This window comes from Haliotis rubra, unplaced genomic scaffold (genome assembly GCF_003918875.1).
Source record: "Haliotis rubra isolate DU_JTF1 unplaced genomic scaffold, ASM391887v1 Scf728, whole genome shotgun sequence".
Lineage (NCBI taxonomy): Eukaryota > Metazoa > Mollusca > Gastropoda > Lepetellida > Haliotidae > Haliotis > Haliotis rubra.
Window position 1 is genome coordinate 1 of NW_025767444.1, and position 15678 is coordinate 15678.

At 40.8% G+C, this 15678-nt stretch overlaps 1 protein-coding gene across 1 annotated transcript in view; it reads left to right on the forward strand.

The window, feature by feature from the left end:
- The first annotated feature begins 14586 nt into the window (after positions 1-14586).
- The window catches only part of LOC124259545, a 48494-nt gene continuing 47402 nt past the window's right edge, over positions 14587-15678 (forward strand). Inside the window, exon 1 of the mRNA XM_046693687.1 lies at positions 14587-14839. Within this exon, the coding sequence (XP_046549643.1) occupies positions 14767-14839 (73 nt within the window). The 5' untranslated portion in view covers positions 14587-14766. The remainder of the gene's footprint in view (positions 14840-15678) is intronic.

Here is a 15678-nt window from a genome sequence, read left to right on the forward strand (position 1 = left end):
TAGTGGAGATTGTTGTTACTCTACATACATGACATCCCACGTATAGTGGAGATTGTTGTTACTCTACATACACACTGCCCCACGTATAGTGGAGATTGTTGTTACTCTACATACACACTGCCCCACATGTAGTGGAGATTGTTGTTACTCTACATACATGACACCCCACGTATAGTGGAGATTGTTGTTACTCTACATACACCCTGCCCCACGGATATTGGAGATTGTTGTTACTCTGCATACACACTGCCCCGCATGTAGTGGAGATTGTTGTTACTCTACATACATGACAGCCCACGTATAGTGGAGATTGTTGTTACTCTACATACATACTCCCCACGTATAGTGGAGATTGTTGTTACTCTACATACATGACATCCCACGTATAGTGGAGATTGTTGTTACTCTACATACATGACTGCCCCACGTATAGTGGAGATTGTTGTTACTCTGCATACACACTTCCCCACGTATAGTGGAGATTGTTGTTACTCTACATACATGACATCCCACGTATAGTGGAGATTGTTGTTACTCTACATACATGACATCCCACGTATAGTGGAGATTGTTGTTACTCTACATACATACTGCCCCACGTATAGTGGAGATTGTTGTTACTCTACATACATGACATCCCACATATAGTGGAGATTGTTGTTACTCTACATACATGACATCCCACGTATAGTGGAGATTGTTGTTACTCTACATACACGACACCCCACGTATAGTGGAGATTGTTGTTACTCTACATACACACTGCCCCACGTATAGTGGAGATTGTTGTTACTCTTCATACATACTGCCCCACGTATAGTGGAGATTGTTGTTACTCTACATACATGACATTGTTGTTACTCATACATGACATTCCTCATATAGTGGAGATTGTTGTTACTCTACATACATGACATCCCACATATAGTGGAGATTGTTGTTACTCTACATACACACTGCCCCACGTATAGTGGAGATTGTTGTTACTCTACATACATGACATCCCACGTATAGTGGAGATTGTTGTTACTCTACATACACGACACCCCACGTATAGTGGAGATTGTTGTTACTCTACATACACACTGCCCCACGTATAGTGGAGATTGTTGTTACTCTACATACACGACACCCCACGTATAGTGGAGATTGTTGTTACTCTACATACACACTGCCCCACGTATAGTGGAGATTGTTGTTACTCTACATACACGACACCCCACGTATAGTGGAGATTGTTGTTACTCTACATACACACTGCCCCACGTATAGTGGAGATTGTTGTTACTCTACATACATGACTACCCCACGTATAGTGGAGATTGTTGTTACTCTACATACACGACACCCCACGTATAGTGGAGATTGTTGTTACTCTACATACACACTGCCCCACGTATAGTGGAGATTGTTGTTACTCTACATACACGACACCCCACGTATAGTGGAGATTGTTGTTACTCTACATACACACTGCCCCACGTATAGTGGAGATTGTTGTTACTCTACATACATGACATCCCACGTATAGTGGAGATTGTTGTTACTCTACATACATGACACCCCACGTATAGTGGAGATTGTTGTTACTCTACATACACACATGCCCACGTATAGTGGAGATTGTTGTTACTCTACATACACACTGCCCCACGTATAGTGGAGATTGTTGTTACTCTACATACACACTGCCCCACGTATAGTGGAGATTGTTGTTACTCTACATACACGACACTCCATACACACACCCCACGTATAGTGGAGACTGTTGTTACTCTACATACATGACATCCCACATGTAGTGGAGATTGTTGTTACTCTACATACACACTGCCCCACGTATAGTGGAGATTGTTGATACTCTGCATACACACTGTCCAACATGTAGTGGAGATTGTTGTTACTCTACATACATGACATCCCACGTATAGTGGAGATTGTTGTTACTCTACATACACCCTGCCCCACGGATATTGGAGATTGTTGTTACTCTGCATACACACTGCCCCGCATGTAGTGGAGATTGTTGATACTCTACATACATGACACCCCACGTATAGTGGAGATTGTTGTTACTCTTCATACATACTGCCCCACGTATAGTGGAGATTGTTGTTACTCTACATACATGACATCCCACGTATAGTGGAGATTGTTGTTACTCTACATACATGACATCCCACATATAGTGGAGATTGTTGTTACTCTACATACACACTGTCCCACATGTAGTGGAGATTGTTGTTACTCTACATACATGACATCCCACGTATAGTGGAGATTGTTGTTACTCTACATACATGACATCCCACGTATAAGTGGAGATTGTTGTTACTCTACATACACACTGCCCCACGTATAGTGGAGATTGTTGTTACTCTACATACACACATCCCACGTATAGTGGAGATTGTTGTTACTCTACATACATGACATCCCACATATAGTGGAGATTGTTGTTACTCTACATACATGACATCCCACATATAGTGGAGATTGTTGTTACTCTACATACATGACATCCCCCACGTATAGTGGAGATTGTTGTTACTCTACATACACGACACCCCACGTATAGTGGAGATTGTTGTTACTCTACATACATGACATCCCACATGTAGTGGAGATTGTTGTTACTCTACATACATGACATCCCACGTATAGTGGAGATTGTTGTTACTCTACATACATGACATCCCCACGTATAGTGGAGATTGTTGTTACTCTACATACATGACATCCCACGTATAGTGGAGATTGTTGTTACTCTACATACACACAGCCCCACGTATAGTGGAGATTGTTGTTACTCTACATACACACTGCCCCACGTATAGTGGAGATTGTTGTTACTCTACATACACACATGCCCCACGTATAGTGGAGATTGTTGTTACTCTACATACATGACATCCCCACATGTAGTGGAGATTGTTGTTACTCTACATACATGACATCCCACGTATAGTGGAGATTGTTGTTACTCTACATACATGACACCCCACGTATAGTGGAGATTGTTGTTACTCTACATACACACTGCCCCACGTATAGTGGAGATTGTTGTTACTCTTCATACATACTGCCCCACGTATAGTGGAGATTGTTGTTACTCTACATACATGACATCCCACATATAGTGGAGATTGTTGTTACTCTACATACATGACATCCCACATATAGTGGAGATTGTTGTTACTCTACATACACACTGCCCCACGTATAGTGGAGATTGTTGTTACTCTACATACATGACATCCCACATATAGTGGAGATTGTTGTTACTCTACATACACACTGCCCCACGTATAGTGGAGATTGTTGTTACTCTACATACACACTGCCCCACATGTAGTGGAGATTGTTGTTACTCTACATACATGACATCCCACGTATAGTGGAGATTGTTGTTACTCTACATACACACTGCCCCACGTATAGTGGAGATTGTTGTTACTCTACATACACACTGCCCCACGTATAGTGGAGATTGTTGTTACTCTACATACATGACATCCCACGTATAGTGGAGATTGTTGTTACTCTACATACATGACATCCCACGTATAGTGGAGATTGTTGTTACTCTACATACATGACATCCCACGTATAGTGGAGATTGTTGTTACTCTACATACACACAGCCCACGTATAGTGGAGATTGTTGTTACTCTGCATACACACTGCCCCACGTATAGTGGAGACTGTTGTTACTCTACATAGATGACATCCCACATGTAGTGGAGATTGTTGTTACTCTGCATACTAACTCCTCCACATGTAGTGGAGATTGTTGTTACTCTACATACATGACACCCCACGTATAGTGAAGATTGTTGTTACTCTACATACACACTGCCACACGTATAATGGAGATTGTTGTTACTCTGCATACATACTGCCCCACATGTAGTGGAGATTGTTGTTACTCTACATACATGACACCCCACGTATAGTGGAGATTGTTGTTACTCTACATACACACTGCCCCACGTATAATGGAGATTGTCGTTACTCTGCATACACACTGCCCCACATGTAGTGGAGATTGTTGTTACTCTACATACATGACATCCCACGTATAGTGGAGATTGTTGTTACTCTACATACATGACATCCCACGTATAGTGGAGATTGTTGTTACTCTTCATACACATTGCCCCACGTATAGTGGAGATTGTTGTTACTCTACATACATGACCTCCCACATGTAGTTGAGATTGTTATTACTCTGTATACATACTGTCCCACGTATAGTGGAGATTGTTGTTACTCTACATACATGACATCCCACATGTGGTGGAGATTGTTGTTACTCTACATACACACTGTCCCACATATAGTTGAGATTGTTGTTACTCTACATACACACTGCCCCACGTATAGTTGAGATTGCTGTTACTCTACATACATGACTTCCCACATGTAGTGGAGATTGTTATTACTCTACATACATGACATCCCACATGTAGTGGAGATTGTTATTACTCTGCATACATACTGCCCCACGTATAGTGGAGATTATTGTTACTCTACATACATGACATCCCACATGTAGTGGAGATTGTTGTTACTCTACATACATGACATCCCACGTATAGTGGAGATTGTTGTTACTCTACATACACACTGCACCACGTATAGTGGAGATTGTTGTTACTCTACATACACGACACCCCACGTATAGTGGAGATTGTTGTTACTCTACATACACACTGCCCCACGTATAGTGGAGACTGTTGTTACTCTACATACATGACATCCCACATGTAGTGGAGATTGTTGTTACTCTGCATACTAACTGCTCCACATGTAGTGGAGATTGTTGTTACTCTACATACATGACATCCCACGTATAGTGAAGATTGTTGTTACTCTACATACACACTCCCCCACGTATAGTGGAGATTGTTGTTACTCTGCATACATACTGCCCCACATGTATAGTGGAGATTGTTGTTACTCTACATACATGACATCCCACATATAGTGGAGATTGTTGTTACTCTACATACACACTGCCCCACGTATAGTGGAGATTGTTGTTACTCTACATACACACACCCCACATGTAGTGGAGATTGTTGTTACTCTACATACATTCTGCCCCACGTATAGTGGAGATTGTTGTTACTCTACATACATGACATCCCACATATAGTGGAGATTGTTGTTACTCTACATACATGACATCCCACGTATAGTGGAGATTGTTGTTACTCTACATACACACTGCACCCCACGTATAGTGGAGATTGTTGTTACTCTACATACACACTGCCCCACGTATAGTGGAGATTGTTGTTACTCTACATACACACTGCCCCACGTATAGTGGAGATTGTTGTTACTCTACATACATGACATCCCACATGTAGTGGAGATTGTTGTTACTCTGCATACTAACTGCCCCACATGTAGTGGAGATTGTTGTTACTCTACATACATGACACCCCACGTATAGTGAAGATTGTTGTTACTCTACATACACACTGCCACACGTATAATGGAGATTGTTGGTACTCTGCATACATACTGCCCCACATGTAGTGGAGATTGTTGTTACTCTATATACATGGCACCCCACGTATAGTGGAGATTGTTGTTACTCTACATACACACTGCCCCACGTATAATGGAGATTGTCGTTACTCTGCATACACACTGCCCCACATGTAGTGGAGATTGTTGTTACTCTACATACATGACACCCTACGTATAGTGGAGATTGTTGTTACTCTACATACATGACATCCCACATATAGTGGAGATTGTTGTTACTCTACATACATGACATCCCACGTATAGTGGAGATTGTTGTTACTCTACATACACACTACCCCACGTATAGTGGAGATTGTTGTTACTCTACATACATGACATCCCACATGTAGTTGAGATTGTTATTACTCTGTCCCACGTATAGTGGAGATTGTTGTTACTCTACATACATGACATCCCACATGTAGTGGAGATTGTTGTTACTCTACATACACACTGTCCCACATATAGTTGAGATTGTTGTTACTCTACATACACACTGCCCCACGTATAGTTGAGATTGCTGTTACTCTACATACATGACTTCCCACATGTAGTGGAGATTGTTATTACTCTACATACATGACATCCCACATGTAGTGGAGATTGTTATTACTCTGCATACATTCTGCCCCACGTTTAGTGGAGATTATTGTTACTCTACATACATGACATCCCACATGTAGTGGAGATTGTTGTTACTCTACATACATGACATCCCACGTATAGTGGAGATTGTTGTTACTCTACATACACACTGCACCACGTATAGTGGAGATTGTTGTTACTCTACATACACGACACCCCACGTATAGTGGAGATTGTTGTTACTCTACATACACACTGCCCCACGTATAATGGAGACTGTTGTTACTCTACATACACACTACCCCACGTATAGTGGAGATTGTTGTTACTCTACATACATGACACCCCACGTATAGTGGAGATTGTTGTTACTCTACATACACACTGCCCCACGTATAGTGGAGATTGTTGTTACTCTACATACACACTGCCCCACGTATAGTGGAGATTGTTGTTACTCTACATACATGACATCCCACGTATAGTGGATATTGTTGTTACTCTACATACATGACATCCCACATACAGTGGAGATTGTTGTTACTCTACATGCATGACATCCCACGTATAGTGGAGATTGTTGTTACTCTACATACACGACACCCCACGTATAGTGGAGATTGTTGTTACTCTACATACACACTACCCAACGTATAGTGGAGATTGTTGTTACTCTACAAACATGACACCCCTCGTATAGTGGAGATTGTTGTTACTCTACATACACACTGCCCCACGTATAATGGTGATTGTTGTTACTCTGCATACACACTGCCCCACGTATAGTGGAGATTGTTGTTACTCTACATACACACTACTCCACGTATAGTGGAGATTGTTGTTACTCTGCATACACACTGCCCCACGTATAGTGGAGATTGTTGTTACTCTACATACATGACATCCCACGTATAATGGAGATTGTTGTTACTCTGCATACACACTGCCCCACATATAGTTGAGATTGTTGTTACTCTACATGCACACTGCCCCACGTATAGTTGAGACTGTTGTTACTCTACATACATGACTTCCCTCATGTGGTGGAGATTGTTGTTACTCTACATACATACTGTCCCACGTATAGTGGAGATTGTTGTTGCTCTGCATACACACTCTCCCACATATAGTGGAGGTTGTTGTTACTCTACATACATGACATCCCACATGTGGTGGAGATTGTTGTTACTCTACATACACACTGCCCCACGTATAGTTGAGATTGCTGTTACTCTACATACATGACTTCCCACATGTAGTGGAGATTGTTATTACTCTACATACATGACATCCCACATGTAGTGGAGATTGTTATTACTCTGCATACATACTGCCCCACGGATAGTGGAGATTGTTGTTACTCTACATACATGACATCCCACATGTAGTGGAGATTTTTGTTACTCTACATACATGACATCCCACGTATAGTGGAGATTGTTATTACTCTACATACACACTGCCCCACATATAGTGGAGATTGTTGTTACTCTACATACACGACACCCCACGTATAGTGGAGATTGTTGTTACTCTACATACACACTGCCCCACGTATAATGGAGACTGTTGTTACTCTACATACATGACACCCCACGTATAGTGGAGATTGTTGTTACTCTACATACACACTGCTCAACGTATAATGGAGATTGTTGTTACTCTGCATACATGACATCCCACGTATAATGGAGATTGTTGTTACTCTGCATACACACTGCCCCACATATAGTGGAGATTGTTGTTACTCTTCATACACATTGCCCCACGGATAGTGGAGACTGTTGTTACTCTACATACATGACATCCCACATGTAGTGGAGATTGTTGTTACTCTGCATACACACTGTCCCACTTATAGTGGAGATTGTTGTTACTCTACATACACACTGCCCCACGTATAATGGAGATTATTGTTACTCTACATACACACTGTCCCACATATAGTGGAGATTGTTGTTACTCTACATACACACTGCCCCACGTATAGTGGAGATTGTTGTAACGCTACATACATGACATCCCACATATAGTGGAGATTGTTGTTACTCTACATACATACTACCCCACGTATAATGGAGACTGTTGTTATTATACACACAATTCCCATGTTACTTTACATACTTACCCCACGTACAGACTCAGAACAGTTGTTTCATAACCATGTCGCATTCAGTTGACACTTTCATGTTCTAGTGCAGGGGCTTGTGTAATTCCGTGGGAATTACATGTCAATTTTTGGAACCAATACTAATTGTAATCACTATTTTGTATGGTTTTAGAAAAAACATGGTTCCATTTTTTCTGTTTGCTATAAGTGTCATTGTGGGGTGATTGAATATGAGTTCCCAAAATTACTTGCGACACTATTTCGAGAAAAATATGTTTTTCATAAACCTATCACAACATAGTCATGTAGCATATCAAAAGGCAGCTTATGATGCATGATATAGAAATAACCACATAATATGCTTCTAATTTCAATTTGGTGACATAACATATGACATAATCATATAATTTAATCAAATATCAATTAATGTATTCTCCCATTTCATAATATATACTACCATGACACAGCTATGTAGTAATAATAGTACCCAGGTAAGGTTAATGTCACTATCATAAAGTCGTGCACAAGTGTCAAATCAGGCCTACCATAACAGTCAGAATTGACACACTGACACTCGTGTCTGGGTAATTAAATGACAAATGACATAAAGCCAAATCTGCAGTCAATACAAACTGAATGTATTAATACAGGAGTGACAAATTAAAATTCACAGTAAACAGATAACTACATATTACAAGTGGGGTATGCAAGTGCAATATATAATGTGCACTAGTATATTTATTTTAACTTTCACATTGTTAAGTAACTTGCATAGTCAATCAGTCCGTCATTAACCTGCAAGAACAAAATATGCTTTTGAAATACAAGCTTCGATATTATTTGTCATACAAACACAAGCATGAATTCTTTTTTCTTAATTTGGAAACTAGAAGGGCCCTCGTTATAAAACATGCCTCCGCCTTGCACAGCAATTTCCTTTCATTACTACATTTTTAAAGTACTACTGTGTACTTGTAATTTAATGTACTTTCACCAAACCGTACGCAGATACCCCTTGTGTTATACCTAACATAACCACCAAGATTCATTCAAATCCGTCCAAATCTGTTATTGTTCATATTCTCCATTTATTTAACATTGCGATTGTTTTCAAAGTACCTCTGTGTACATGTACAACCAAAAGCCGCAATTATTGCTTTTCGCGTACAACCCATGACTATTAAAGACCCAAATGCATCTCGCAAATTCATCCAAGACCCTTGCAAATACTGGATGAAAAAATGAGACGTCTCAACGGTGCCCACCAAAATATTGCCATTGGACGATTACAAGCTGGCGAATCCAAGAGTGTCGCGGCGAGGACCTTCAGCGTTCATCCCTGCACAATAACTCGTTTGTGGGATCGTTTTGTGCAATGTATTTCAACAAATGACCATCCAAGACCAGGAAGACCGTGAGTCACCACACAGCCCAAGATCGCTACATCCGGGTTACCCACCTACGTGCCATCATTCCGCTTGGTACACAGCTCAAGAGCGGTTTGGAGCCCGGAGAATGTCCGACCAGACAATCAGGAACCGTCTCCGAGAGGTAGGTATGTGTGCCAGACGTCCACAAGTTGCCCCCTCTCTGACATGATTACATCAACGTCCGTGAGTCAGGTGGTGTAACGCGGTGCAGCCATGGAGCCTTGGAAACTGGAGGCACATATGGTTCAATGATGAATCGTGGTATCCCCTCAAGCGACGTGACGGAAGACAACGTGTCTACAGACCATGCAATGAACGTTTTGCATCCAACTGCATCAGGCAAGTGGACAGATTTGGTGGAGATGGTGTGATGATGTGGAGAGCCATCTCATACACCTGCAGATCGGAATTGGTACTCGTCCAAGGCAATCTTACGGCCGCGAGATATACCGACCAGATTCTCTGTCCTCACGTGCATCGTCTTGTCGACCGCCAAACGGAGCTGTACCACCAGGACAACGTCAGACCTCACACAGCACGTGCTACAGTGGACTACCTGGACAAAAACAACATCAGTGTCCTCCCCTGGCCCTCCGGATCCCCAGATCTGAAACCAATTGATTACATGTGGGATCAGATAAATAAACGTGTACGTCAATGTCGTAATCCGCCACTGAGGCTTCAACAGTTACTGTTGTTCAACATGCTGCAGGAGGAATGGATGACTCCACAACGAAACATCCGTCAACATGGACAGCAGTAATGGCTATGATGACTATCTTTCTTGTGAAATGTGCATGAGATACCAATGTATTGCTCTACATAATTTCAATGCTGTACCGTTTATTTTCGTTGATTTACATAATTGAATAAGACCAAATTTGTCAATGGTATTTTGCTTTTGCGTTTCTTTGTTTTGAAGAGTGTAGTTTTTTAACATCTAATTGATTTGTCCTGGGGTCATACCCAAGAGATACAGAAAGTTTCATTAAAATCCATCTAGTAGTATTTGAGTAAAGATGCTAACACATAAATACACACATACACACAAAGAGGGTTGAATGCATACCCCCTGCAACACACCTTCAGTTTTGGCAGAAGCACTTATGATCATAGTGATTATTATGCATACATATATCATTGAGATCCATAATATATAGTGGTAGTTGTAAAACACACATCACAAGGTACATTTTGATATACTAAATGCCTCTTTTGTGATAGGTTTATAAAAATATTATGTTTTTCTCACATTGGTGTTGCAGCTTGATTATGGGTAGTGATGTTCAGTTACTCCAGAATGACACTTGTAATCATCAGAAAAAATGGAACCATGGTTTTTCTGAATCCATATGCAATACTGATCACAATTATCAGCGGTTACAAAAAATAACATGCACTTCCCAGGGGAAACATTTTTGCTATATAAGCCCCTGCACTATTCCCATTTCATCTGGCATCGTCCAGGCCAACGACAACATGACCGCATCAACTGTATTTCAAACACTTTCAAACACTTACCTAATCAGTTCAAACATTGTAAGTTGTTATCCATATCCATGGATCTTCCAAACCGGAACATAGCTGTTGGTATTCTAATTTCCGATCATTTTTGTCTTTTTTGTCCATAAGGTAAAGTGCCCATTCGTGTACTAAAGCAATTGCTGGTCCACCAAAGGAAGAAAGCAAAATGTTTAACACAACAAATGCTTCCTGTACGCATTTTGAAAATCTATATCTCTTTCAGACAAGTTATATAAGCTGCGCAACAACGTTGAGCTTTAAAAACATATTGAGCAGGTTTCCAAATAATAAAGACAAAATAAAACCACACGTCCAACTAACCGAGTGGTGACTATATTCCGCTCACTGATGCCCAACGAATACCAACGTTGTAGTAGGTGCTGGGAACTCACCAATTTCTGCCTGCCTCTGTTGTCTGCTTCTTAAGATGGACTGGCTGGCTCCAAATTTTCTCAGGTTAGAATCTAAAGACCCTGTATAGATTTACCAATAAACCTTAGAATCCTAAACACCGTTAGATCAGTGCGTGCTGCGGGAGAACAACCCAAAGCACGTCATGCAGGTCTCTCACGTTTGATGAAACCACCTATGAAAGTAGGTATTCCAGCCCGCATTTGCCGGATTTGCAGATTTGCCCAAGGAAGCAACTCTACACAGCGAATCCTTAGCACTGAAAAAAATAATAGGCATCTTGTTTAAATCGCACCGCTACAACGGGGACAGTGATAAGAGATTCGGTATTGACGACAATGATCTCGGGAAAGTGAAATACGTTGACATATAACGTATCAAACAGCAAAAACGAGTAACATTTTCTGAAATCTACTGTGATATTGACTGTTCTTGGTGTTCCAGTATTATGTTTTGTAGATTTTTTTGTCAAAGGTATTCTGGTCGCATAGCGAAACAATTGAAAAGCAGGAAATACCAAATACAGTTTTTAAATTATCTCACAGGAGAATTTTATGTGTCTACGTTTAGAAACACGAGTGCATTGTAATTTACAAAACACAACTTGTCATCAGACAGCAGCAGGTGTGATCATGTGTCACCACTCGATCCTTTCCGTACAGGAAGATGTCAGGAGTTCGTCCCAAGTGCAGCTGTGGTATCTGTGATTAGTCGAAGCTCTCGTACAATATCGCAAACACATTGATTCGTTCTGAACTTACAACGGCGATTTTATGCCTGAACATCTGCTATCACAGTGTTTGTATACATGTCTTATCTTGGCTTATAATTGGACAGCGTTTTCCGTTGTTTTTCGGGCATGATACCAAACGACAGGGTGCATGGTAGGCACAATGATATTTCTTGATGAAACTATATATTTACTGGCAGATTCTTAAACGAAGGCTACCGAGCTTCTCGTCCTTCATTTTCAGACTAGATCAATGTTTATTTTCAGGAGGGACCAAGATGCTTTCTTAAGTGTTGAGGTACACGGACAGGTATTACAAAGGAAGTATCTATAGTACTACCTTTTTCACATATATTTTTATATGACAAGCTGCTCAGCTTACCCTACGACTGCTGCCAACACCCATCGATCTTCAGTGTTTCATTTACTTTGTCACTGCAATATGTTTGATACAAACAATCAATGTATATATATGGGAAATCTGTAGTATGATCGAACTTCGTTGTATATTCAGAACAATTATTGGCAGAGTTGGCGAGACTCAATCAATGGCACTTCGTGTTCTGCCATGCAGATGGATGTCAGGCAGGAGGGTATGCTGGCACGGAAAAGATTGTTCATGGTCCAGTGATGTCTATAGCGCTCACCACTTGAAATACAATCACGAAATATCGTGACGATTAATTAACGAAGATAGCTGTAAGTATTGTAATAATGATAACTTGAAAACAAAGTCATTCCACGGATAGAGAATATTACTTACAGTAATGATATAAATGCAACGTGCGCTTTTGCAAGACATAACCAGTCTGCTGGCAATTAGCACCATGATACAGTTTACACGATGCTTGTTCCACAGGCTTTTGCCATTTTAACATATTTAGGCCTCGAAACGTATTACGGTTATGAGACACAGGATGTGCTTAGGTTTCTGGTTAGGATCTAAACACATTTTGTACATGGTGATAATCGATAATCAAATAGGGAGTGATCGATCAAAGAGCCAATGATTCCAAGTTTGCAAGGGAACGATGACAGATAGTGATTTATCATAGCCTGGTATCTGTTGTTTCATCTCACCTGTCTCGGTGATGTATTGACGTTTACTGAACAGGTTAGACAAATAGTCGCGTCATCCCCTGATTGCCACTTCTCAACTGATGCTTCACTGTGCTACCAACATACTTCACATCTATTTGATTCACAAATAACAGGAGGTACTGCATGATCAGTAAAAAATTTGTCAGGTGGCTTTGTTTTAGAAGTAGCTGGACCTTGCAAATAGACCTTAAGTATTCTTATACCTTTCAGTTATCAGATACATACCTTTAACTCAAGTATCTACTCCCATACCCCAGATACAATGGTCCAGCAGTATCGGACATCCTTGTACTTACTTAGCCAGTATAACTACGTGTACAACCATTACCCTCCTCGGCTGTCCCTGCATTATATCTTCATTATGTGTGCTTGGGTTCGTGCGTGCAAGCGTGCGTTCTACATGGAGACCGTTTGACTGTCTGCCTATATTTCTGAGTCCTTAAAAATACCGTTTGACTTCATCAATATGCAACTGTGTTTAACTGTAAAATCTCTTTAACTCCTTCTCTTACACATCGGCGGTCAAACCATGTAACGACCTTTGCCTTGTACATTTGACGGTCCCAAATGTTCGAATCCTATATATCATACAGGTAAAGTATAGATTTGACGTACAATAGTACTTAGCGAATATTCTCTGTTATTGCCAGAGGCACTCAATAAATATTATATCTGGTATAATGTTCTGTGTCGGGTTACACTAACTACCAAATATCTTCCAGGGACATTAACTCCTTACACAGAGATAGACGCACAGATAGCAATCCATGACAGTGCTGTCAAGATTCATGTATGATGCTGTGGCCATGTTGCAACTCATTGCGATCTCATATGAAGGTATACGGGTAGGTACTGGGGTATAAACGCACTCAACACCCTTTTAGCAAGATGTTAAGTAAGCTTATCCATAAACAAGCTTCTCTTTACAACTGTCTCCCTGAGCGTTGCTAAATCTCCTTCCCTTATTCTTAAAAACGCAAAAGGCTAAGTCCCTCTCATATTTCAATTAATGCTAGTTTGGTAGAAATACCAGTTATTTCCTGGTCGCAAGTTGGAGTGTTTATTAGCTATGGCGGATAGTGGTATCGACAGGATCGATCCGCGACTATGGAAGTACGCTGTAGTAGTGCACGCCTTCCAGTCTGCCAGACGTGAACACTCGTGGCTCGATATGGGCCCAGGCCTTATTCAATACAACGCTGGCCTCGGATAGACGCGGATGTCAGACTTCTCTGTGTGAACTTGCATGAGGAATACTTCCCAAGTTGGTGTGGATTAACTTTACGTTAAAGTGTTACTAAAGGAGCCCTTGAGCTGTGTGTGTGACACGGATGTATTCGATCATGGCGTCAAGTTGTGAGGCAACGTTGTTACTTACACTGGCTCTTTTACCGGGTATGGCAGGTAAGTCTCGCACCCTGAAACATATAGCACGATTACTTGTGTCACTTGCGTAGAGAAATTGACATCATCATTCCGAGAATACAGAATTTAGATTAAAAACTGAAATGATATTAAATATCTGCTTAGGTTTTGTGATATACTTTTCCCAGTCTCAGAGCTGGCTTTATAGCAGAAAGCAGACCGCTGATGAATATTGCACGGTTGAACGATGCTTGTGGAGCATGCTATTTGATTGTAGGGTATCGAGCTTTCAGACGAACAAGACAAGTACATCGTCTGCATGACAAGCAGAGGCAGTGTGCCAAGCTAGTCTATTGACTACAAACTAGAGACAGTTATGTTTAATAAAAGGTGTGTTTTTTTCTGAAGAAAAAGTGTTGTTTTAGTTATGATTTAGTGGGAGTACAACACATAATAAAACACAAAGAAGCTATTATATGTTTAACTAATATGCTTGTCAAGAGTGCAAACAACTGCTGGACTATAACAGCGTTATACGGTTTTCGTGGTCCTTAGTGAACTTAAAGTGACTGTAAATAGTAAATAATAAAACTTGAAATATGTTTTAAGTAATTCAATGTCAGCCATTTTCTTAATGATTATCACATAAGTCGAAGTTCCCCACGCTTATCTCCAGGTAGGAATTAGGGCTTTTACATTAGCACCCAGTAACAGACATCGTCCCCCTGTTCTGTTTCTGGGCAGAAGGAAGGTCCCTAGTAACCCATATTCTCCTCCATGTTCTGTTTCTGGGCTGAAGGACGGTCCCTAGTAACCCATATTCTCCTCCATCTTCTGTTTCTAGGCTGAAGGCGGTCCCTAGAGACCCATATTCTCCT